Below are 27,254 nucleotides of genomic sequence, written 5' to 3'. Positions count from 1 at the left end.
AGCCTGTTCAGCCTCTCCCAATAGCTCAAACTTTCCAACACTGGCAACATCCTCCTAAATCTTTTCTGAACCTTTTCAAGTTTCACAACATCCTTCCTATAGCAGGGAGACCAGAATTGCATGCAATATTCCAAAAATGGCCTAACTAATGTCCTGTAGTATGACCTCCCAACACCTATACTCAATGCACTAACCAATAAAGGAAAGCATACCAAACGCTGCCTTCACTATCCTATCTGTCTGCAACTCCACTTTCAAGGAACTATGAACCTGCATGCATAAATTCCCTCCAAGGTCTCTTTGTTCAGTAACACTACCCAGGACCTTATCATTAAGTGTATAAGTCCTGCCCTGATTTGCCTTTCCAAAATGCAGCACCTCACATTTATCTAACTTAACTCTTGTTCTGGATGGAGTTGAATGCAGAAAAGCGAATTTGAAGTATATGAGAGCAGCCTTGATTCTGTTGAATGGCACAGTAGACTTGAGGGGCTGAATGACCTGCTTCCTTTTCCTATTTCTTATGATCTTGTGGACCAGCAATAGAGCAACTTTTCTGGTGAAGTGAGTAAAGCAGCCAGGCCTCTGATGGTGTGAGGCTGAGTGACCGCATTTAGGTTTGACTCCAGGTACAATCAGTGATCAACATAGAAACATAGAAGAGAGGAGCAGGAGGAGGCCATTTAGCCCTTCGAGCCTGCTCTGTCATTCATCCTGATTGTGGCTGATCATCCAACTCAGTAGCCTAATCCTGCTTTCTCTCCATTACCTTTTGATCCTATTTGCCCCAAGTGCTATATCTAGCTGCCTCTTGTATACATAACTCTGGAGTTCAGATTGTGCCTTGGGTAGTCTGAACTTCAAGCACTGTTTAGAAGCATTTGCGACCGAGACGAGGTGAATGAGGTGAAGTTTAGAAAATCACTTCCAAGAGTAGAAGTCTACACTGAAATGGTTAGTTATCTGCCACACAGTGGAAATTTCACAATTCTGTGCCATGTAAATGCTGTGTGAGCCTCATTCATGATCAACTTACCCTCGAGATCTTAAAGATTTTAAGTTTTAGTTAGGTACTGAATTAACTCATTGCATTTATGTGGTCTGAAGTAATTAATTACAGTTGCACTAGTTACGGGCTTTGTGAAAACACAAACCACGCACAGACCTAAAAATGGACTTGACAAAAATTTACCACATTTGATGCTGATACAGGTTGGTAAACAATAGTTTTGGAAGATTGAGACCTTTCATTTCAAGTTGACATTTGCTTATCTGCTTTATGACATTTTACATTATTTTGAATGTTCACAAGCTTTATTGTTTTGTGGGGAAATTTTGTATTTTTACAAATTTGGTTTCAACTTATTTTTAGTTTTATTTCTGCAAATGAGATGGGTTGTTCCAGTAGAATGTGGTATTTTATTTGCTGGCCGAGCACAAACTGACAATTGTTACAATAGCAGTGGATTGACTCAGTTGACTTGGAACCCAGCTAACTGGAAGGCATGCGCTTCCCAGTCTGTCACAACTTGCCAGAGGTCTGGCAGTTTTCCTACTACACTTCATCGTGTGCAACCACATAGCAAACTGGAAGTTACCATGCTGGCAGCTCACATGTTGTTCCACATTACATAGACACTTAAACATTTTTAAGGGTACTGAACATTGAACTAACAAGCTGCTCACATCAAAGAAAATTTAGATGGAATGTTCATGGCTTGATTCATTGCTCAATGAAATAAAGCCCAACTTCCTTCTTCTCTCTCCCTTCCTGAATGGTAACATGTCCTACTGAATTATGGATGTGGCTCAGCAGGTTTCTGAATGTATTGGTCCCCAATAAGTGGGATGCCTCCCCTCCACCTTGAATGTTTTAAAAATATTACTGGGGATTGCATTTGAAGATTGAGTGAATTGATAGATGTAGTGAAGCCCCAGTATAGCTGAATAGCTGAACATTCTTACGTAAGAGCATAAGAATCAGGAGCTGGAGTAGGCTGTTGAGCCCCTAAAGCCTCCCCAACTACTCAATAAGAACATGACTAATCTGATTGTAATCTGAAATCCACATTCTTGTCTATCCCTGATAACCTTCAACCCTTTGCTTAACATGAATGTACGCACCTCTGCCTTAAAAAAAAAATTCATGAACTCTGCTTTCACGGTCTTTTCAGAATGAGATTCAAAAGCTCTTGACCCTCTGAGAGAAATGAAAATTGCATGATCTCTGTTTTAAAAGGGTGACCACTGATTATTAGACAGTGGTCCCGCGTTCTAATTTCTTCCATAGGATTTTGCATGTTTCAGCCAGGTCTCAAGGTCTTCTAAACTCCAGTGGATACAAGCCTTATCTGTCCAACACTTCGTCATAAGACAACCTACTCATTAGTCTAGTAAACCACCTCTGAACAGCCTTCAGCACGTTCCCATTCTTCCTTAAGCAAGGTGATCAATGCAATGTGCAGTAATCCAAATATGGTCTCACCCAGTACCCTGTATAATTGAAGCATTCCCACCCTACTTTAATATTAATCTTTCCTTATGATTTGCTGTACCTGAATATGAATCTTTTGTGATTCGTGCATGATGGCACCTAGATCCTTTTGTATCTCAGAGTTCTACAATGACTCATTGTTTAGATGATGTCCTTCACTTTTACTCTTCCAGCCAAAATAAGCAACTTTACATTTTCCCACAATATACTCCATTTTCCACATCTTTGCCCACTTACTTAACCTATCATTCTCTTCTTGTAACCTCCTGGTATTGACTTCACAACTTATTTTCCTACCTATCTTTGCAACCATACCTCTCTCGCTTCACCTAAGATATTCATATAAATTATAAACAGTTGAAGTCCCAGCACTAATCCCTGTAACACATTGCTTGTTACACTTTGTCAACCTGAATATGACACATTTACACCTGTGCTCTGCTTCTTGATCGCTAATCAATCTTCTATCCAATACGCTACTCTCTATACCATGAATTTCCTTTTGCAGTAACGTTTGGTGTGGCACCTGTCAAATGTCTTTTGGAATTCTAAATCTACCTATTCAACTTTATCCACAGCATGTATTATCTCCTCAAATAATTCCAAGCATTGGTCAAATATGACTTCCATATCGCAAAACCATGTTCACACTACCTGTTTACCTTGAAATTATCCAAGTGCCTTGTTATAACTTCTTTAATAATAGCTTTGATATTTTGTCTACAAAAAAAATTAAGTTAACTGGCCCACAGTTTCCTGTTTTTTCTTCTCTTTGAATATAGGAGTTACATTAGTTACCATTCCATTTCTCTGTTGATTGTAATTTTCCTGAGTTCTTTTCCCCCCCACCCCCCACAACCTTCCATTTCCTAATTTATCACTGTTTCTGGGACATTACTTATCTCTTCGAGGGTGTTGGTTAGGTCAATTGGCTGGATGGTTGGTTTGCAATGTAGACTGAAGCTAATGGCAGATTTCATTTCCTGCCTTGGCTGAGATAACCATGAAGGATTCTCTTTCTCAGTCTCTCTGCTTGCCTGAGGCATGGTGGCCATCCGGTTAAACCACCACCAGTCATTTCAAATGAGTGAGCATCCCTATGCTCCAGTATCATAGAATCCTTTTGGTGCAGAAAAAGGGCCTTTGGCCCATCAAATCTTCACCGATCCTCCGAAAAGCATCCCATCCTGACCCAGAGTTATGGGTCCCCATAACCCTGCATGTACCATGGCTTACTTACCTAGCCTGCATATCCCTGGACACTTCAGGGCAATTTAGCATGGCCAAACAACCTAACCCATGCATCTTCGGACTGTTAAAAGAAACTGAAGTGCCCGGGGAAAATCCACACGAACACAGGGCGAATGTGCAAACTCCAAACAGACCCAAGGCTGGAATCAAACCCAGATCCTACATAAGTGGCAGTTGATATCGCTAAACTTAAAGCACACAATTTGGGATTTTATCACCAACTAACCCTCTAAATTAAAGCTATATTGCAACATTTCTTTTGCGATTTCACTGTTGAACAAAATGAGAGAGAAGGGTGAATTTTATATTTTAAATGCTAATTATTTAGCTTCCATATGCATGAACCTTGCATAACATCCTGCAGCTATTGTGACTTAGAATTTCATGAAGGGGCAAAGAATGAGGTGACAGCTAGATGTGAAAGTGGTGGAGATGGATACAATTACAACATTTAAAAGGCATCTGGATGCATACATGAATAGGAAGGGTTTCGAGGGTTATGGGTAAACTGCTGACAAACGGGACCAGGTAAGATCTGGTCAGTGTGGACGAGTTGGACCAAAGTATCTGTTTCCGTGCGGTAAGACTCTGTGATTCACTAAAATGAATTTCCATCATAAAGTTGTAGCACAAAGTACTCATACTAAACTCTTGTAATTCACAACTCAAAGTAAAATGAAGATAAAACAAAAGCTCTTATAAAAGGCTGCTTATAGTGAACCAAAGAACAACTAATCGCATGTGAAAAATATTGAAAGTTGTAACTAATCTTCGATCTATTACCTTTGGTATACAGGCAGAATTTCTTACTGACATTAACCTAAAGGAGAAAGTTCAAGAGTCTAAAGAGAATAATTTTCCATATATTGGATGTGAGTGTCACTAATTACGCTTGAGAAGTTATTGACGAGCTGTCTGTTGAACCACTTGGTCCACGCGATGCAGTTAAACCCACAGTACTATTCGGTTGGGTATTCCAGGATTTTGATCAAGTGCTGATAAAGGAATGATGATATATTTCCAAATCAGAATGAACTTTAACGAGTATTTGCGGATGGTAGTGGACAAAAAGTGAAAAACAGATATTGGCAGACGTAGAGAATAAACGGGAATGTCTGTTCAATGATCTTTGTTTCCGGATTCTGTTGTTGAAATGATCCTTCTTCAGCTAACAAGGCCACTTGTTCAGAAGCTTTTCTCTGGAGGCTGGTTTGTAAGAAGTATAGAGTAACTATTCATTTGTACAATGTCCCTGAATGACCACTTCAGAAACCACATCTTTTAGCATCTGCTGTGGGAAAGGTAACTAGTTTTCTTTTGATTTAAACTAAGTTTTTAAACTGAAGAGTACTGAAAACTTAGACTATAAGATATAGGAGCAGAAATTAGGCCATTTAGCCCATTGAATCAGCTCTGCCATTCAATCATTTCTCAACCCCATTGTCTTGCTTTCTCCCCAAAACCCTTGATCTCCTTGACAATCAAGGACCTATCTATCTTTGTCTTAAATATACTCAGTGACCTGGCCTCCACAGCCTTCTGTGGCAATGACCACTCTCTGGCAGAAGACATTTCTCTTAGCTCCTTTCTAAAAGGTTTTCCCTTTACACTAAGGCTGAGCCCTCGAGTCCTAATTTATCCTACCAATGGAAACATCTTCCCAATGTCCACTCTGTCCAGGCCATCAATATTCTGTAAGTTACAACTAGATGCCCCCTCATCCTTCTAAACTCTATTGTGTACAGACCCAGAATCCTCAAACATTCCTCATATGTTAAGCCTTTCATTCCTGGAAACATTCTCATGAACCTCCTCTGGACTTGTCCCAGGACTAGTACATCCTTCCTGAGATATGAGGCCCAAAATTGCTCCCAATACTCTAAATGTGATCTGACTAGAGCTTTATAAAGCCTCAGAAGTACACCCCTGCTTTTATATTCTAGTCTCTCGAAATAAATACCAGCATTGTATTTGCCTTCTTAACTACTGACTCAACCTGTAAGTTTACATTAGGAGAATCCTGGACTAGGACTCCCAAGTCCCTCTGCACTTCACATTTCTGAATTTTCTCCTCATTTAGGAAATAGTCTATTTCCTACCAAAGTGCAAGACTTCACACTTTCCCACGTATTCCACCTGCCATTTCTTTGCGCACTTTCCTAATCTGTGTAAATCCTTCATCCACCCTGCCGCCTCAATACTACCTGTCCCTCTACCTACCTTTGTATCATCTGCAAATTTAGCCAGAATGCCCTCAGTTCCTTCATCTGTATAAAGTGAAAAGTTGTGGTCCCAACACTGACCCTTATGGAACAGCATTAGTCACCAGCTTCCATCCTGAGAAGGACCCTTTTATCCCCACTCTCTGCTTTCTGTCAGACAGCTAATCTTCTATCCACGCTAGTACCTTGTCTCTTAACACTATGGGCCGTTATCTTACTCAGCAGCCTGCTGTGCGGCACTTTATCAAAGGCCATTTGGAACTCCTGGTAGATAACATCCTTAGTCTCTCCTTAGTCTAACCTGCTTATTACCTCTTCAAAGAATTTTAACAGATTTTGTTAGGCATAACCTCCCCTTGACGAGACCATACTGACTTTGCCCTATTTTACTTACAAGTTTGCAGAAATCTCATCCTTTACAATGGACTCCAAAAGCTTACCAGTGGCTGAGGTCAGCTAATCGGCCTGTATTTTCCTGTCTTTTGCCTTACTCCCTTCTTAATCAGAGGGGTTACATTAGTGAATTTCCAATCCTCTGGGATCTTCCATGACTCCAGTAATTCCTGAATGATTGCCACTAACGCCTCCCACTATTTCTTCAGCTATCTCCTTCAGAACTCTGGGGTGTAGTCATAGAGATGTACAGCATAGAAACAGACCGTTTGGTCCAACTCGTCCATGCCAACCAGATATCTGAAACCAAACTAGTCCCATTTGCCAGCACTTGGCCTCTAAACCTTTCCTATTCATATACCCATCCAGATGCCTTTTAAATGTTGTAATTGTACTAGTCTCCACCAGTTCCTGTGGCAACTCATTCCATACATGCAACACCCTCTGCGTGAAAAAGTTGCCCCTTCAGACCCTTTTAAATCTTTCCTTTTTCACCTTAAAGCTATTCCCTCTAGTTCTGTATTCCACTAGCCCAGGGAAAAGACCTTGTCTGTTTATCCTATCCATACCCCTCATGATTTTATAAACCTCTATAAGGTGACCCCTCAGCCTCTGACACTTCAGGAAAAACAACCCCAGCCTATTCAGCCTCTCCATATAGCTCAAACCCTCCTTGTAAATCTTTTCTGAACCCTTTCAAATTTCACAACATCCTTTTGATAGGAGGGAGACCAGAATTGCAAATAAAATTCCAAATGTGTCCTAACCAATATCCTGTACAGTAACAATATGACCTTCCAACTTCCATACTCAATGCTCTTACCAATAAAGGAAAGTATACCAAATGCCACCTTTACTATGCTATCTACTTGCGACTCCATTTTCAAGGAACTATGAACCCGCACTCCAAGGTTTCTTTGTTCAGTAACACTCCCCAAGACCTCACCAATAAGTGTATAAGTCCTGCCCTGATTTGCCTTTCCAAAATGCAGCACTTCAATTTATCTAACTTAAACTCCATCTGCCATTTCTCAGCCCATTGGCCCATCTGATCCAGATCCCGTTGTGATCTGAGGTAACCCTCTTCGATGTCCACTACACTTCCAATTTTGGTATCACATGCAAATGTACAAACTATACCTCCTATGTTCACATCCAAATCATTTATATAAAAAATGAAAAGCAGTGGACACAGCATCGATCCTTTTGACACTCTGCTGGTCACAGGCCTCCAGTTTGATAAGCAACTGTCTGCCACCACCTTCTGTCTTCTACCTTCAAGCCAGTTCTGTATCCAAATGGCTAGTTCTCAGTGTATTCCTTGAGATCTAGTCTTGCTTCCACTCTACCATGAGGAACCTTGTCAAACATCTTACTGAAGTCCACGTAAATCATATCCATTCTGGTCAGCTGATTCCTCATACCTCTATAGTTGCCTTTATTCAAGTGTAATACCATTGCATCTGATTCCACCTTCTCTCTCTCAAACTGCAATGTAAATTCATCATATTATGATCACTGCCTCCTAAGGTTCCTTCACCTTAAGCTTCTTTATAAAGTCTGTATCATTGCACATTACTAAATCCAGAACTGCCTGTTTCCAAATGGGCTCCACTATAAGCTGCTCCAAAAAGCTATCTCATAGACATTCCACAAATTCCTTTTCTTGCGATCCGCTACCGACCTGATTTTTCCAAATCCACCTGCATATTGAAATCTCCCATGATCACAGTAACCTTGCTTTTCTTACACACCCCTTCTATCTTCTGGTGCATCTTGTGCCCCAAATCCTGACTACTGTTTAGAAGCTGGTACATAACTTTCATTGTTATTTTTAAGCAGCTCCTCAACTTTATTTACACCGTTTCTACATCATCTGACCGTACTTCTTTTCTTGCTATTGATTTAATTTCTTACTAATAAGGCAACCCCACCACCTCTGCCCACCTGCCTGTCTTTTTGATTGGATGTATAACCTTGGATATATAGCTCCCATTCCTGATCACCTTGCAGCCACGTCTCCGTGATGCCCTCATCATACCTGCCAATTTCGATCTGTGCCACAATGCTTATTTCGTACACTGCATGTATTCAGATACAACTCCCTCAGTCCTATAGTCACTGTCCCTTTTTTTTATTATCATTTGTTTATCCAGTGTGCTTGAAGTTTGATTTCTAACCCTTTCCAAATACTCTGTCCTATTTTGTGTGCTGGAGACTTTAATAACCTCTCCTTTTTTTTTCATTTTTTGTATACTGTTCCATGTGGTTGAATCCACCCCCACAGATGTTGTTAACCTGCTGCTTTGTTTCCCATTGGCCATTATACATCTTGGAGGTTTACCCTTCCCTTCTCCCCCGCTTTCTAGTTTAAAATCCTTCTGGGCTGGACAAAGACCTGCACATTATTCTTCCCCTCTCTCTGTCTTAGCAACTCAGCCACCTGTGAACCAATCATATGTTTGTTGGCAAGTGAAAGGTCCCTATCATTGGTCTGTGGATTAGTGACATCTATGAATAATTTTTTGTTGCCAACAAGAACACATCCTTGGTTTGTTATTTTCAATGCCTGTCATACTGTCAGGTTACTTGCTTTCAAAAATATAGTCAGTTTTTCAAACACTTCTAAAGACATTTTCTCACTTCTGTCCACTGTTTTTAAAAACAAAATTTAAAAAAATATGTATTTCATACAAGTCTCTCTTCCTCAACTATGGGCATTTTCGCTAAGCTCAAGAAAAATTCCAGAAATCTCTAATAAGCTTTCATTCCACATTTGGAGCAACCATCTCTCAATGCGTTCTAACAAAGTCTTACTCACTGAATTACAGCTGTCAACCAATATCCCAGACTCTTTTCTTTTAATCCCTGGTTATGTTCTGTTTACTGTCGGATAGACCCACAACATGATGTATACAACTACATAGAAGTGGAATTGGGACTGTACAACATTGTCTTCAGTGCCCCTGAAATTACATGACAACAGGTTGGACACGGAAACCTACTATTGATTATCATCTTCTGCTTTTCCTCACAATGTCCTAGTGGTATTATTGCTAGACTGTTGATTCAGAGACACAGTTCATGTTTAGGAGATCTGGATTCAAATCCAGCCATGGCAGATGGCAGAATCTGAATTCAACAAAATCTGCAACCGAGTGACTTAATTTTTGATGGTCGGAAAAACCCATCTGGTTCACTAATGTCTAATGCCATTTACTTTAACTAGTATGGCCTACATGGGCCTCTCCAGACCCACAGCAATTTGGTTGATTGCTAACTGCCTGTGGGCAATTGGGGATGGACCATAAATGCTGGCCCAGCCAGCGATACCCACATCTAATGAATTTTTAAAAAGTTGAACACTACTTGGAAGCTGCACCAAGTAATGATGAGCACATGATAGATTCTGGGTAGGATGGGGTTCAATGTCTCTCAACAAAAAGGGCCTGTTAACATCACTAGTAACAGAGCGAGCAGAGTCCTGAATTACCAATGGGTTAGACTGGGACTACAGCACAAGAAATTGACCTACTTGTTTGCTTCATTAACTTCTGCATTTATCCATGTTATTTTAAGATATATTTATTCATTGGATGTGGGCGTCACTGGCTGTGCTCATCCTTTATAGTCCAGAAGGTAGTAAAGAGTCGACTATATTGCTCTGAGTTTGGAGTCACATTGTAGGCCGGACCAAGTAAGGTTGGCAAATATCCTTCCCTGAAGGGTATTAGCAAATCAGTTGGGATTTTATAACAATTGATGAGAAAGGTTATCTGGTCATAAAAATCTGAGTTTTCAAGAATGGTATTTATACATGCAGATTAGTACAGTCTAAAACTTCTGTTCATAACATTTGCTTGTGTAAATTGTTTGTAATAGATCTATTATTATTTTTGTTAACAAAACCAGCTGATTTGTATCTGATACTAAAATAAATAGATTTCAGTATTCTATATAACTGACAATATCACTGTCCATTTTAAATTCAAACTTTGTTATGAACAGTGGAGAAATTGGATTTGGAAAGAAGATTGGTTTGCCCCTCCAACCTTGATCATAACAATAGGTTCATGTGTGGCTTTTGAGTTTACAGTTAAAGCAATTTGTTATGTAAACTAAAATAGGGTTACTTCGCTTTTGACAGGGGCATGTTTCTGAGAGTGCTGTAACAGTGTATTCCTTTCCTTTATAAGCACAACAATTCACTGAAAATTGAAATAAGTATAATTGAAATACCTGTTATTCAAAGACATTTTTCCTCCTCACTTTATCCCACAGCAGCTACGAGCTAACATGAAAGAAATGGAAACACTGTGCCTTCAGATAAGAGATGAAGATTCACAAGCTTTAGAGAAAATAATGAACCCTGTACAGGAGCGTGCAGCAGCAGCAGTGCTGGAGTTCCTGAAACTCCATTCAGAGATTCTAGAGGAGTCGAGTGGACACTGGAGCATGGATAATACACAAAGATCGCACTCGTCACTAGTGAGGTCCCAGACTGTCGAAGGTAATACATTTGATCTAGTTATGCATAATAATGATGATGACTCTTTCATCTCTTTAAAGGAGACTGGTTTGCTACTTATGTAAACAACAGTATGCTTTCAATGAGGATTATATTTGTAATGTAATTTTATTCCAATTATAAATCTGATGTATGAGTACTTTTACATGCATTTGGTATATGTGCACTTTATTTTCCTTCCGATATTGGTTGTTATTAGAATAATAATAATCTTTTTGTATGTAATTTGTCACGTTGTTGCCTTTCCCCATATGGGTAGAAATGGAAGACTGTACGAGCCATATAAAGTCAGTATGGTGAGTGGATGAAGGGGAACTTGCAGTTGTCATTTTCCAGTGTATCTGCTAGTCTTGCCCTTTTAAGGTGGAAGCGGTCACGTTATAGAAGGGGCTGTCTAAGGATGGTTCGTGAATTTCTGCAGTGCATTTTGTAAATGGTATACAGTGCTGCTGCTAATGAGTTGTCAGTGATGGAGGGAGTGAATGTTTGTGGATGTAATGCCAATGAAGTGCGATGTCTTTTGACCTGGAAGATGGCAAAGTTCTTGGGAGATGTTGGAGCTGTACCCATCCAGTCAAATGGGGAGTATTTGATCACACTCCTGACTTTAACCTGCTCTTGTAGCCGCAGTATTTATAAAACCAGTCCAGTTTCTGGTCGATGGTAACTCCCAGGATGTCAATGGTGGAGATTTCAGCAATGGTAATGCCATTGAATGTTAAAGGTAAATGGTTAGATTTTCTCTTAGTAAAGAACAGCACTGTGCAGGAATAGGATCTTTGGGCCACCAAGACTGCCGATTCATAATGCCTTTGTAAACGAAAAACCTTTTGCCTCTTTGCGGTCCTGTCCCTCTATTCCTTGCCTATTCAAGTTTCTGTCAAGGTGCCTTTTAAACATTGCTATTGTATCTGCCTTCGTCACCACCTCTGGCAGTTCAATCCAGGCACTTATCACCCTCTGTGTAAAAACTCGCCTCTCACATCTCCTTTAAATGTACTTCCTTTTCCCTTAAATCTGTGTTTGCTGGTAATTATCATGTTTACCCTGGGAAAAAGACCCCAAGGATCGAATCTCTCAATGTCTCTGATAATTTCCTAAACTTCCATCAGGTTGCCCCTCATTCTGCAAATTTCAAATGAAAACAAATCAAGTTTTACCAATCTGTTATCATATCTAATACCCTCCAAATCAGGTAACATCCAGGTAAACTGTTTCTGCACCCCTCCAAAGCCTTTAGATCCTTCTGGTAATGTGGCAACCAAAACTATACACAATATTCCAAATGTGGCCTAATTAAAGTTCTGTACATGACTTGCTAATTTTTATATTCTGTGCCCTAACTGATGCAAGTAAGCATGTGATATGCCTTCTGACTGCCTTATCCACTTGTGTTGCCACATTCAGGGACCTGTGGTCCTGCACACCTCGATCCTTTAGTATGTTGATCCTTCAAGAGATTCTACCATCTACTTCCCTCCTGCATTAGACCTTACAAAATGCATCACCTCACATTTATCTGGATTAAATTCCAACTGCAATTTCTCCATCCAAGTCTCCAGACTGTCTATATCCTAGTTTATCCTGTGGCAATCCCTCTCACTATCTGCAGCTCCCCCAATCTTTGTGTGATCCACAGATGTATTAATCAGGCCACTTACTTTCTCCTCTAAATAATTTAATTTATTTATATTATAAGCAACAGTAGTCCCAGCAATGATCCCTGTGGACCACCACTGGTCACAGATTTCCAGTCAGAAAAACACCCTTCCACTGCTCCTCTGTCTTCTGTGACGAACACAGTTCTGTATCCATCTTACCCGTTCAAAGCAGGTCCCATGTGACTTTTGTATAAGCCTGCCAAGAGACCATAAGACATAGGAGTGGAAGCAAGGCCATTTGGCCCATCGAGTCCACACCACAATGATGGGGGAATCTTGTCAAAGTCTTGCTAAAGTCCATTTGGACATCTACCATTCTGCCCTCAATCAGCTTTGTCACTCCCTCAAGAAAACTCAGTTTATGAGAGACAATCTTCCCTACACAAAGGCTTGCTGCAGTCTTGTTTGAGATAGTTATTGCCTAGCTTTCGTGTGGCATGAATGTTGCTTGACATTGTGCAACCCTTAGCACACATCCCCGCTTCTGACCTTATAATGGAGGGAGGGTCAATGATGAAGCACCTGAGGATGGTTGAGTCTAGGAACACCTGCAGAGATGTCCTGGAGCTGTGATGACTGACCTCCAATAACCACAACCATCTTCTTTTGCGCTAGGTATCAGCAGAGATTTCCTCAATTCCCAATGACTGTTGTAACCGTATTTGATCAAAAATGGCCTGATACCAAGAACAATCTCTCTCTCTCATCACCTCTGGCATTCGGCTCTTTTGTCCCATTTTGAAACAAGGCTGTTGAGGTTAGGAACTGCATGGCTTCAATGGAAGCCAAATGGAACATCATTGAGCAGGTTGTTACAGAATTGTTATGGCGCACAAAGACTGTTCAGCCCATCATATTTGTACTGATTCTGAGGATTTTGTCGTGTTACCAATCTCCTGCTAAGGGAGATAAGGGGAAAGAGTATTGGGAAAGCCAAAACAATGGAACCAATGGCATTCTATTGCCTCCTAATAAAATTAAGCTCCTAAAATAAAAACTTGTAAACATAAATCACAACCATTATTTCTGACATTTTATTGAAGAGATAGCTAATATTGAAAATAGAAGTTTTCTGTAGCACAGTAAAATGGTTATCCTATTGTAACAAGAAATATTTTCAGAATCAAATCGTAGGATTAAATACTTTTAAAATATTCCCAGGCAGCAATGAAAGCCTGGTTGTAGTGATGTGCTATTTCTGTTCAAAGGAGACTTTTAACTGGGATTGTACTAACATATTCACCCACCCAGCACTTCAAAAACCTTGGAGCAGAAAGAAGATATAAATTACTAAAAACCTCTGATAATTTGAGGAACTCTTACCGTTTTATTGAAGTTAACAAGAATACAATATGTGACTTAACATTTCTAAATGACGATCAGTTGTCACTTTCAGTTGACAGACCTGCCCTAACTAAATTATCATTCAGCCGAGAAATTATCTTTTTACAGTGTATTTTTTAGGTTAAATTAAATACTTTTAATTTACATATGAAATAAATTACAGGATTCTGAGCAAATAACATGACCTTATTCTGATGTGAAACGTCTGGAACAGTGACATTTTTGTCCCTTTCCAGGAGTTACCTGCAAAATGAGTTGATGAAGCTAATTACATATCTAAGACTTTTAAGACTGCGCAGTTGGACATTGCATTGAATAACTATTTTTGCTGTAGGAACAATTATGAGTTCCCAAGATTCTGGCTCACCATTGTCCCAACATCTGGTTCAGCTGAATGTGCCACTACCACAGATTCCACAAGATCAAGATGCTGCTGAATCTTGGGAGAAGTTGGAAGAAGTAAGACATCATCTTTCACGACAATAATGTGAAATAATAATTAGTGATGATATATCTTTGCAGCACAAATGCAAATTAGTTTTAATATAATCTTGTTGTCATCCAGGTTTAGGCTCTAATTTTTAAGTAATTCAAAATATATGTTGCATATTATATAGTGCATGTACTCTGATTAAGTAAATAGTAAGGGTGTTTAATTTATGTTGTTCTGTTAAATTATGTAGACTAATAGTGAGGTTTACTGCAGGCACTTCTAGATGGTCATGTTTAATGATTTTGTTTCTGGGATATGTTTGAGTAGCTTGTAATGTTCATTTACATAATTATTTTTCAGGATTTAATTGATCTTAGCAACTTGGTAAATGAATTTTCTCAGTTACTTCATGTAAGTATTTATCTTCCAATTACCTATATATTGAATGAAGGAAAATCTATTTCTTTAGTTTATGTCGTATGTTTTGGATCTGCGAGAATAATTTATGGCTAAGTACAGCAAATTGAATTTCTGTGAACTAAAAAAAGATATTCTAACACATAAGCAATATCATTGATGACCATTTGGTTCTGGAAATATTACGCTTAACACCAGTTATAATAACGCTGGTTCAAAATTAAACATGACTACACATCCGTGGAGTTAATAACAACAGGACCAGAGCCAGCCTTTGTGAGCTGTGCAATCACGACTGCTCCAGGCATGCATCTCTAATTGCTACTCTCAAACAATTTTGTAATGTAATTTCCTCTCTTCCTTCTGTATTTTCTTCCACTATTTGCCGAATGGTAACTCTACCTCTTCTGCTTTTAATTCATCTATTACACCCCCTGCTCCTCCCTATAAAAGGTGATTATTATCTTTACAATCAGTCCATGTACAAATTCTATCAGCCTAGTTTGGAATCTCCAAAACTGATTTATTTTGGCTCATTTGTAATTCATCCACAATTTGTAAGGTTTTGATAGTCAAAATGTTGCAATTATTTGAATTTTTAAATTTAGAAAATAAGGACCTAATAAATATGAAATACACGATTGTTCTCCTTTGAATTGGAAATGGTAACATTAAATCCACGATAGTGCTGAGCTATGTCAGTTGTGACCATATCTCAAAAAATTCTTAATTGAAAGAGGAAATCTGTGTTATATGGATACAAATATCAGTGGTCCATTACTGCAGAATGACAAAAAATAATGGGTTTTAATGTTGTATAGTTGTGGAAAAGCAGACAATTATGCATTGTACAAGGCTACTGATACTGTTTTGACTAAATAGATTTTTAAATGGCCAACAGAATTAATGCAGCAACATTGTGGTTCTGGCGATTAACCAGCAAGAATCTCTTTTGTCTACTTCAGGAATACTGATAACAACATAAAAATAGGGACTAGACATTATAAATTTCCCACCATGAAGTTGGTTTTTATAAATATTCTAGAATTTCCTTTCAAATGATTCCCCAAAACATAGTCATTTATCCTGACATTTGGAACATTAATGTTTGTCCAAACAAATACAGTTGAACATTGCTGATTTTTTTCAAAGTCAACATCACTTGAGATGGAAGCAGAGGCATTTATTAAAGGAAGCTTAGTGACATATTACTGAACAACATGTTCAAGTAGTAATACAATTGTGCATGACAGCCCCCTCAAAAGGAGCAGGAGGTGGGATCAATGTAAAAAATATTTGATGACAAAGGGCATAATCTACTGCATCATCTCTTTAATGTCTTAGTACAGCAGTGCTGTATCCAGTGTGCTGACATATAAGCCTGAATCTCAACAGCCTTTAGGTTTGTACCAGAACCAAACAGTATTACAAGTTATATTTTATAAATATTAACCTTTAGAAGTGTGTATCCTGCAGTCCTTGAGATATGTTGTCCATACTTTGGACACTTTAACCAGGTTTTATTTGACAGGAACCCAGGACACCAGTGAGTCTGCTTGCCATATTTCAATACACAAACCAACCTCGTTTCCCAGGAGCAGCCTAGGCTTGTCCTTGCCTGCCTTTGTCCTGTATGGTATGGATGTTTTGTGTTTGACCTTTCCTGAAAGACACTGCGCAAAGGATGCCCATTCTAGTTTCAGGCCTAGCTATTTGGCTCTTGGCTGCCTGCTCACAGGTCAGCAAAAATATGTCACCCCAGAAAAGATTTTCTCCTGTATTATTTCATTTCCCAAAACACTTCCCAAATGTCAGGATAAATGACCAATCAATGCTCGTCCGAATACATACAGTTGAACATTGCAGCTTTTCTCAAAGTCCACATCACTTGTGATGAAAAGTATTAAAGGAAGCTTAGTGACATATTACTGAACAACATTCAAAAAGTAACACAATTGTGCATGACAGCCCCTTCGAAAGGAACAGGAGGCAGGCTCAGTGTAAAAAATATATTTATGACAAAGGGTATAATCTACTGCATCATCTCTTTAATAAAACAGCTCCCTCCCCCACTTCCTTACATTCAGGTATGATTTAAAGAGTAGAAGTAGCCTTTTAATACTGGTCCTATTTCTTCAGTCAGGATTAATATGATTAAGGGCATGACCGCTGAACTTAAATCTCTTTGCAGCCAGTCCTGTCTACCTTTCAGCATAAATCTTAGCAGATAATGAAAACCTTATTTTGTAAAAACTTAAAATACCTGCAGCCTTCCTCTCATTTCTATGGATTACGTGGTCCGTGGCAAATGTAGGTGGTAGCGGCTGTCCAGAGATGTGACAATTTCTGACCTGAATTCCAACTTTTCCTGTTAGCGTTCCTTTAGTTTTAGCTGTGGGAAGTATCCAGCCTTGCCTGAGATATGGTGACCCTCAGGTTAAACCACCACCAGTTAGTTGTCCATCTCTAACGAAAGAACAGTCCTATGGTCCTCCGGGCCTATGGCGATTTTACTTACTTTTAGTGTAATTAAGCAGGTTATGCAGCCAATCACAGGTATTCTCATCTATAGCAAACTCGGAAGTAAAAAACATTGACTGCTGTTCAACTCAATCATTTTACTGTGAATCAAAAAAAGATTGAAACATAATAAGACTGTTCAAGTAGAAGCTAAAATATCAAGTCATGAGTTGTTGTTCACCAATAATTAATGAATACACCTTTTATCCAAGAGGTTTATTGCAAACTCAAAGTGGTAAAGCCCAGATCATCTAATCCTAGCTATCGCAGAGATAGACAGTGGAGGAAAAAGAAAGACAACGCATGTACCTTTTTATAGTGCACGGTTACCATGCTTAAACATCCACTCTTTGAATGTTAGTGAACAGATGATATGATTAAGTGGCAAATCAGTTGAGGTTACCCACATGTTAGACAAGGTTTAAATTATTCAGGTAAGTATGTAGAGTTCGATCCATTTGCAGGGAATCGCCTCTCAGATCTGCACGTCAGGACATCCACAAGGTCCTGACACAAACTTCAGTTGTGTGCCTGGTCACCAAAGATTAAGGAAATGGCTGGAAGATTTAGCTTTGAATGTTTCTGTCTGTAAGGACCATAGTAACTCATCTCTGGAAGAAAAGTTTGATTCAATCACTGTATTTAACTACACAATGTCTGGATGCCAGAGGTTGTTTTGACTTTTACATTGATTACAGTCATTCTTGTAAAACTACTGTCTAAACAGCACAATGTGAACACTAGGTAAATTAATATAGAAGTAATTTCTAATCATTTAGAAATTACTTCCCTTTTGAGATTAATGGAGCTACCAAAATTCCTCTCCCTATCTATTTTATTTCAAAAGATTAGAAAGGTGCTACAATCATGTAATGTATAAATTACAAGTAAAGAGATCAGATGTTCTGCTTTTTCAACCAGTCATTGTAATCTATCACTACACACTCAAGATATGTCATAATCTTAGGGAGTGATGATGAATTTGAAAGACTGTTCTATTCTAGAATCAGGCTTTTTCAAAAATGTTTGAACAAATTTTCGTGTACTGTATTGAAAAGTTAAATTATTGAAATTTATTTTGTAAATGCTACTTTTCTTCCTTCCAAAGTCCTTCATTCTGTAAATATAGTTGTGGCACAGCTGAGATAAGGAACTCTAATTATGACCATTTGACAGAAGCAGATTAGATTGTAGCCATTAGGACATTAAAAAAATGTGAAGGCTTTTTGCGAATCAAGGAAGTGTAAACTGGTGCCCTCTAATGGGTTAAAATAGCATGATTGTGATCATTTAAGAACAGATTGAATGTTGATAAATTTTTAAACACTTGGCAAACCATCTAAACAGTCTAGCAGGAAAGGTGGTACTTTTAAGAAATTGTAGATTTATTGACTAGCAGATGAAAGATGTTGCAAACTCTGATTATAGGAATTATAATTGTGTGTATTGGTTGACTGCTGCTTCCCAGCTGGAAAGCTAGCACATAATTCCTTTACATCTAGACCCAACAGGAGAAGATTGACAGCATTGAAGACCATGTCAGTACTGCTGCTGAGAATGTTGAAGAGGGAACCAAGAATCTGGCCAAGGTAGGGATCTTTGCCTGCTGAGTAATCAATGGCACTCTACCTGCCAGCAATACTCTGAATTAACCCAACTGATTGATCTGGCCTCTCTAATGTTGAGGGAAGCAGCAATTAAGAAAATAAGGGAGAAGTGACACACTGCATGTCAAAAAAAAATCAATCTGTATTGTGATGGTCCCATGCAGTGAAACCAACTAGCACTACTCTGTACATAGTAATCATCCAGAGAACAGCTGCAGTAAAGAAAGACTTTACACTGATGGATTGGTACCAGCTCTTAAGACAGCAAGAAATCACACAGTAACTTACAATCTAGTTTGTGTCTTTGTTAAACCTATTTTTCATTGATTTTTCAGGCCGCTAAATATAAACTTGCAATGCTGCCGGTGGCAGGTGCTCTCATTGGTGGTGTGATGGGAGGGCCTATTGGCCTCCTGGCAGGCTTCAAAATTGTGGGGGTCGCAGCTGCAGTCAGTGGAGGGATACTGGGCTTCACAGGTGGGAGATTGTTACTGAAGAAACGGCAGCAGACGATAGACCAGGAACTCTCACTTTCTTCCAGCTGCCCCGAGCTGACTCAAGCTGGAAAAAAATCTAGTTAAATTATGTAAACCTAGCTCTTTAGCTAAAGTGTGGAAAATGACTTAAAGAAAAACAGAATTTTATATACAATTTGTAAACTGTAGGAATTTTCTCCACCAGAATCTTAATCTGATTATTCATTTTTAATGACAGATGATCAGTGTAAAAACTGATAACAAATGTACAATCATTAAATGTTAATTTTTTGTATATTTTAAGTGCTTTATTAAAATATTTATCATTTTAAAAACTATTTGGAATGTAAATTGTATGATCATAGCTTGAACAAAATCTATTCACCAATCTTGGTAGGCCACTTATTTTATTGTTGTTTCCTCAAAAGAAAGAGATCAACACATTCTCATGGAATGTGAAACATGAACACCTCAAGCCACTCCCACATAGCAAGGAACAAATGAACACCTTCCACTTAAAGAAAAATGCATCGACAAAATGTGGAAATAATACCAAAAGATGAGGCTTGTTTCATGGGACAGTATGCAGCCAGCATACTCTTGCCAAATCCTAGTACAAGAGATTACCTTTTATTAGAAAAATTTATGATCAGTGTTTTCCAACAGTTATACATTTAACAGTTTTATTAAAATCCACTACACTGAATGACCACAGTACAACAACATATTCACAAGCCAGGGAAGCAAAGAAAAATAAAAAAAAACAATTTGTCAAACAATTTTTTTGTTTTATCCAAAATAAAAACTGTACACACAGACTTATGAAAATATAGGCTTAGTATTTCTGCGCCTCATCAGGCAAAGCTCTTTGATTTCTGGTCTTGTACAGTTCCTTCATAGATCTATAATTCATCTTTCTCTCTCTTGAGGATGGTGTACCTGTGTTCACTTGGAGCTAATTTCTGGAATGAACTTTCTGGGGGACTGCTTGCGGCTTCACTCGGCTAGGATTAAAAACAAAGTATGAATTTGTGAATAGAAATAAAGTAGGAACTTCAACAGAAGTTTGACTTTTTTTCCAAGAAGTGACTGACTGGATGGACAAGGGAGAATAGAATTTTAAGATACTCAATAGGAAACTCATTGGTAGATTCCCTAGACAATGTACACATTGTTAAACTTGGACAGAGGTTTTTACAGCACAGAAAGCCCTTCTGCCCTTTGGGTTTGTACTGACCTATTTGTACTAATCCCATTTTCCAGCAATTAGCACAAAGCTGGAATACTATGGAATATAAAGTGCCAACACACATACTTTTTAACGATTTTGGGGTCTCGTACCCCTCTCAGACAAGGAAACCTATGTTTAAATTCAATGGCAGGAAAGGAAAGCGTTTGACAGAGATGGAGTATAAAGAATTTAAAGGAGGCAAGATAGATTAATGTAGCCAAGTATGAGAAGAGACCTTTTGGAGGCGAAGGGAAATGGAATGGCAGCGTTTGAAGTCCAGATATAGTACAAATGCTCTTTTTCTTCAGGTGTTTAAAGCTGCTTATGGTAAATAGTATTTCCCTGCTGAAAATGGTGCAAGTTTTTTTGAGGAAAAATGCAACCAGAAATTAAGTGTTTTGAACATGTTATTGATCATGCAAGTCCTTACTGTGGGGCCTGCACTAGTTTGCTTTGCTTAGTTATATTGGACTGAGGAGACTACATCGTTCTATGGTGAAGTGAATGAAAGTAGGGTTTCAATTTTGGTATGTATTTTAATTTAATGCTATGAAGAAAATTGACACCAACTGTAAACAGTAATTAAATAAAGCCTTTATGCTTAATCTGGAGGTAAAAAATCTTAAGATTAAAAATGTTCAATTTACATTCTCAATTTCCCTTGTTTATTACATATGACTTTCCAAATAACAAATGTTAATCAAGTGTAAATTTCTAAATAAAAGTTCAAATAATCAAATGTTGATTAGTAGACTTTCCCCAAGATGAAGACTCTATGCAGTCTCTTTTGATTTCCACGGCCACAGTAAATTGGAAGTTATGACAGTTTTAAAACTTACATTTTACTGTTATTTATATAGGTTTTTAACAAAATAGAGCATTCCTTTTCCTTGAGGTTCATGGAAATGGTTAAAACTATATCCAAGTATTTCTCAATATTATCAGTTAATATCTCTGCCCTGCAGGTGCGGACAAGATTATTGTACTTTTTACCAATATAGGAGATATTAAAGCATCAGCTGTCCAAACTCAAAACACTTAGTGACATTCCATATGGGAAACTCTTAAAACATAAGGTGTGAGGTGGTGCTTTATGAAGAGGAAATCTTTAAATGTCAATTCATGGCATGATCAATTGTTACATTTATATAGTATTTACAAATATTAAATAATATATAGTATTTTCAGCACAGAAGCCATTTGCCCCAAGACATTCTTGACTATTTAATCTGTTTGATTTCCTGGTAGTCAACTTTGAATATAATCAGTAACACACCATGATTTGATATTATTAGTTTAATTGCTCATTACAGACACCATGTTTGCTCAGCATTAGTTATACTGACCCTTAAAAATAAAATTAAATGGGAAATCGAAGCTGAATGAAACTATCCAAGAAATCAGTGCAGATTATAAAATTGTGCACGTGGATTTTTAAATTTAAATGTCAACAATAGATTTAATACATAGCCAGACTTGATTTTCAGTCTGGATTTATGGCATCCTACCGCTTAACACAGGACCAAGATTCCACATTGTGATTATTTCCATCATTCATTATGCATTACACCAAATGACAAATACCATGAGACTAAAACTGCAATTAACTAAAATGTTTAGGATTCCTGCTTAAAATTTAACATATAGTATAGGCTGTACTGTACAGACCAGATATCATGAAATGCGTCATGGTTAGAGGAATTAGAACTAAGACATTTGGAAACTGATTATGCTTGAGATTAAATATTTATAACACTTCATGACAACTATTACTTTCAATCTCTATCACTGCAAGGGAATCTTTTACTTTATCTTAATCATCAAAATTCACAACACACGTATCTTACCTGGCCAGGAGCATCGTCAGTGGGATCTGGGCCATGGTGGAACTCCCTATGTAATTTGCCAGAGTGTAGATCTAATACAAATTGTTTCAGTGCACCTGGAGTACTGAAATTAAAATAAAACAGTCAACTAGCTGGGAAAAGTAGACAGAGCACGAAACGGGAAATAAAAACAAGCCACTTAAAAAGTCAATCCCAATTGATTCATTTTTGAGTTAGTCAGGGGCTATTTAATTGAAAAGAGGCAGAAGACGAAGTGCCAGTTTATCCTCTGTTGGATTCTGGGATTCTACTATCCCCTTAGGGCATTACAGCAATGACAGCCTATTGCTGCCCCTCAATAACTCCCACAGTGCATAGCCCTGCAACAGCTTTTCTGTATAGCAGTCAAAAAGCAGCCAACAGCAGGTGTCAAACAAAGAGTTTACAAATACAAGCAACAGTCAGGTAGTTGGTATTGATAGACAGCTTTCAAAAGGACCTATAGAGCAAAGTAATTGCATACATAGCAGACAAGAATGCTGAGGAAAGATCAATTTAAATTTCATCTTAGATCATCTGTTGTCACCTACTGCAAAGTGCTAAAATGCAGCAATCAATTTTATCTATAAAATGTCAAATTTGCTGCAATCATGGGAACTGCTGTTAGTTGGTCTCAAGAGCTCTGAAGAATATATTGCATCTTATAGACTAGATCCCCTAGAAAGCTGCAGATAATTTATAGACAAGTTAAACATCAAATCAAATTGCAAAGTGTTTTTCTTTAAATTAAATATCTTGGTGCAGTTATTTCTTTTAAAGTACAAGCTTAACAGCATCTAAGGTTATACAAAGAAACTGTTCTGCCAATGCATACCAAAAAAAAATTTTACATTTTTGTTCTCATTCATGATTCTGAAAAGCAGCTGTTAATGGTACAGATATGTGGTGATGTGTCAAAACATCCCACGTGCTAACAATTTGGGAAGTTAATTTCATGAAGGTAATAGCTACGTGCAGATGGATCTCCAAGTATGCGCAAGTTTTATACAAATCACCAAGACAAAGGTCAAAGGACAATGAACAAATCCACTTTCCATTAGAAGTCAGTGTACGGAGAAACCTTCCCTAATCCAATCATTTGAATGACCTGGAATCATGTAATAACATAACATATGTGTGCTCTACCTGGAAACCACCTCCTTTATACCTCAAACACTTATTTCACTTTATTGAAGGGAGCACTAGAATATAATTTTGATAGACATTGCTAAAAGTTTGGACAGAAGACATTTGTTATCAATTGTTCCAATGCATAATCAATAGTGGAAGTATAAATTCTAAATAAGACTATCAATGCAGTACATTAGTTTTAAAAAAAAACTGAATCAAACATTGGCTTGCACCCACAAGCTTTATTTCAAACAATATATTTTGCATGTGGGGAAATTTCACTTTATAGTTTTAAATACAAGTGGATACTGACAGTGTCTTGTTTCCCCACACCAGTGAAACTCGTCTGTAGATATATTTCTTATGTCAAAATATTGTTCACTTTTTTAAGTTTAAAAAATGACAAGGCATTTTAGTGGAAGCAGGAAACTTGATAGATTTCGTGCAGTCCACTTACCTAATATAAAAAGGTGGGATATGGTCATTAACAAGATTTGGGCAATTAATTTAGGCTAAAACGCTAGTTTCTGTGGAGACTAGAGCACAAATGATTTAGTATCTTTAATAGTTTGTATTTAGAGAATATTAAATAAATAAGAAAACTATACTTACTCCAAGTCTTTAAAATTTGGGAAGAGATACATATGCCGAAAGCTGTCAATAGCAATAACTGGGCAATCTGCTGGTGTCTTGTGTATATGCAGAAGAGGATGACGGAACTTGTCACAGTCAGCGTGCAGGAAGTTTATAGTACCTACATTAAATTATTCATGTGTTAACATTGTCACATAAATACCAAGAGTTCTTTGACCTGAATGCAGTATAACAACAGACTGACATTGTTTATATGTAAAAATGAGAAAGGACATTACTTCTTTCTTCTTCAATCCCTCCCAAATGGGAATTTTCAAACATTTAAAGATTTTGTATTAGTATGTCACAGCTTTCAAATCAACAAATGTTTTTCTAGGAAACACATGTAAATAGAGACACACTTGTAGTAATTATACCTATTTATATTTATATAAGCCTTCTTACACAAGTTTACATTTATACACAACTAAATTATACATTCCATTTTCATAAAATCTTTGCAAAGTGTTTTGTTCTATTTGTTCTAAATGCCCACTTGTTACTGATCCTTCAGCCATATATGTATTTACTAATTCTTTATCCCTGCAAAAATACTTCTGGCATGTCACCCAATAATCTCTCATCAAATAACGGGGGCTGTTTTCCTTGTAGCATCAGAGGCCATGGGGTGACCTTAGAGGTTTATAAAATCAGAGGGGTATTCATAGGGTAAATAGTCAGGACTTTTCCTTAGGGTGGGGGAAATCTAGAACTAGAGGGTATAGGTTTTGGGGAAAAATTTGAAGGGAGCCTAAGGGGTGACTTTTTTATGCAGTGGGTGGTGCATGTATGAAATGAGCTGCTAGAGGAAGTGGTGGAGGCTGGTAAAATTACAATATTTAAAACTTAGCATGGTTCTGATTATGGGCAATGACCATTCTTGTTTGATTGCATCTGTGAATCATGGTTACTTTTCTCTGTCAGGCAGTATTAATACAAGTTGTTGAAAAATGGCTTTGCTGTGTTGTGACATGTAATCAAATAACCTACAATATTAATTACTGAGAAAACAATTTCTAGTTTTCGTACATAAAAAAATTAATAAACACTGTGGAGAGAAATCAGAGGTAACACTTTAGGCCCAGGCCCTTTATCAGAACTTCCTGAGTTTCTCCAGCAATTTCAGGTTTTGTTTCAGATTTCCAGCATCCGCAGGTCTTTTGGTTTTTTGTTTAATATTTAAAACCGAACTCCTTTCAATATTATAGTTAATTTTTGCATTCAATATTTTGAAGGGTCATGCTGCTAAGACTGAACATTATCACGATAATCAATTTTATCATAACTTATAATTTTCAAATGAGCTACAATATTAAAGTAACATTAAACTATACCAGGATGAATCACAATAACATAAGGAAAAAGATGCTGAATGTTTCGACAAAAAAAAACAATTAACTCTGTGAAGGCGTGTGTTTCATCTTGAAACATGTTTATGTAGTCAATGTGGCTTTGTGCAACTATATGAATTAAAGTCATAATTGAATCAAAAGTTATAAAAGAGACAACACAATTAGCTGTGACTTGGCTAACATTGCACCACACCTACCAAGCAGAACTGTATTGTTACAGTCACAGAGGCTAGCAGGTCTTCACTATTTATAACAAGTATTAACTTCACTGTTCATAACTAACGCAAAGTTTAACAAAATATTAAACCTTCCAGATATACATACTATACATAAAACAATCTTGTAATTGCATTGCTGAAGGTCAATGCGAGCATATATAATAGATAAAATTAACAATATAAAAGTGTGTAATAATGAACTGTATTAAAATATTTTTAATGAATATGGTGTTACAGACTTGACATTTTTCAAGTGTTATTTCTAAACCCCAGGTGCCAAGTACATTGGACAAAAATCTCTCAAAGCCACCAATTTGTGAAGATAGCTTGGAGGGTCTTTACTGCTTAAAAATCTGGATAATGTTGACAGCTGGAGCATAAAATGACAGCGACTCTATTTTCAAGAGTAGACTTGCATTTGTTGAATAAAATGAGTCTGTTTCCAAAGCCAATATTTTGAATTTTGTTGACACTTCCCATATGAAAGATTGGACAGGGGTGTGGAGAAATGGAAAAGTAAAGCATTTGTGTTTATTAATTTTTTTTTACAGGAAAGCTAGAAATGGTTTTCTTAGTAATTAATATTGTAGGTTATTTGATTACATGTCACAACACAGCAAAGCCATTTTCTAATAACTTGTATTAACACTGCCTGACAGAGAAAAGTAACCATGCTTCACAGATGCAAACAAGAATGGTCATTGCCCATAATCAGACTTATTAGGAGGGTGACCAAGGGCTTCATACGTGGGTCATAATGAAGATCTTAAAAAGAAATAGACATCAGGCTTTTAAGAGAAAGAACTCTAGATTGAAGAACATAGAAACCTCAAGATTGAAGATTGCCCAAAAAGCACGATCCAGAATTGGGAGGCGACAGGAATTCGGAGAGAAGATTGGTAAAAGCCAAGGCAACATTTAAATGCAAGGACATGGCTGTTGTTTGTAGTACCTTTAAATTGTTTTGCACGATTACAGAACAAAGCCTGTGTGGTATCATCCAGACCGTTTGTGGTCTCGTGCTGCTTAGCAGGCACATTGGTGGCCGGTGAAGAGGATTACTATACAGGGTTGGATGTTCTAAAGTTAGTGGAGAGTAGGTGGGAGTCTGGTCAAGACAGCATTGAAACAATTAAACTTGGCGATGCAGGAATGGACAAATATTTCAACTGTATATTGGTTGAAGCAGAGGCAAAGTAGCTGTTTTCTGTGATTTGTTGTTCTGGTTTGGAAACTCAACTCAAGTTGAATTGGATCCTGAGATTCAGAACTACAGTTCAGCACAAGACAATCCCTAGGACGGGGACAGAAACAGTGACAGATCACTGGACCTTTAAATGAGGACCAAGACAATAGTCTCAGACTTCACATTGCAGGAAAGTGTGATTAAAGACTGGACATCATAAGCAATTGGACTTCACTGAAAGAGTTGAGAAGTAGTGGAGAGATATGGTTTGATTTTATGACTGTACATATGG

The 27,254-nt window shown here is 37.7% G+C and overlaps 2 protein-coding genes across 6 annotated transcripts in view; one reads left to right on the top strand and one right to left on the bottom strand.

Annotated features, from left to right (window-relative positions):
• Positions 1-19,684, top strand: part of stx17 (syntaxin 17) — a 109,570-nt gene extending 89,886 nt beyond the window's left edge. For all 3 annotated transcript variants that reach the window (XM_060824814.1, XM_060824811.1, XM_060824813.1), the window contains 5 exons: positions 10,642-10,870; positions 14,228-14,352; positions 14,687-14,737; positions 18,766-18,852; positions 19,206-19,684. In XM_060824814.1, coding sequence (XP_060680797.1) covers positions 10,642-10,870; positions 14,228-14,352; positions 14,687-14,737; positions 18,766-18,852; positions 19,206-19,451 — 738 coding nt within the window. In that variant the 3' untranslated portion in view covers positions 19,452-19,684. The remainder of the gene's footprint in view (positions 1-10,641; positions 10,871-14,227; positions 14,353-14,686; positions 14,738-18,765; positions 18,853-19,205) is intronic.
• Positions 19,685-19,734: 50 nt separating this feature from the next.
• Positions 19,735-27,254, bottom strand: part of erp44 (endoplasmic reticulum protein 44) — a 96,064-nt gene continuing 88,544 nt past the window's right edge. For all 3 annotated transcript variants that reach the window (XM_060824808.1, XM_060824809.1, XM_060824810.1), the window contains 3 exons: positions 24,186-24,327; positions 22,425-22,527; positions 19,735-20,350 (listed from right to left, as the gene is read on the bottom strand). In XM_060824808.1, coding sequence (XP_060680791.1) covers positions 20,249-20,350; positions 22,425-22,527; positions 24,186-24,327 — 347 coding nt within the window. In that variant the 3' untranslated portion in view covers positions 19,735-20,248. The remainder of the gene's footprint in view (positions 20,351-22,424; positions 22,528-24,185; positions 24,328-27,254) is intronic.

This window comes from Hemiscyllium ocellatum, chromosome 5, assembly GCF_020745735.1.
Source record: "Hemiscyllium ocellatum isolate sHemOce1 chromosome 5, sHemOce1.pat.X.cur, whole genome shotgun sequence".
Classification (NCBI taxonomy): domain Eukaryota; kingdom Metazoa; phylum Chordata; class Chondrichthyes; order Orectolobiformes; family Hemiscylliidae; genus Hemiscyllium; species Hemiscyllium ocellatum.
This window is presented reverse-complemented; position numbering and strand designations above follow the sequence as displayed.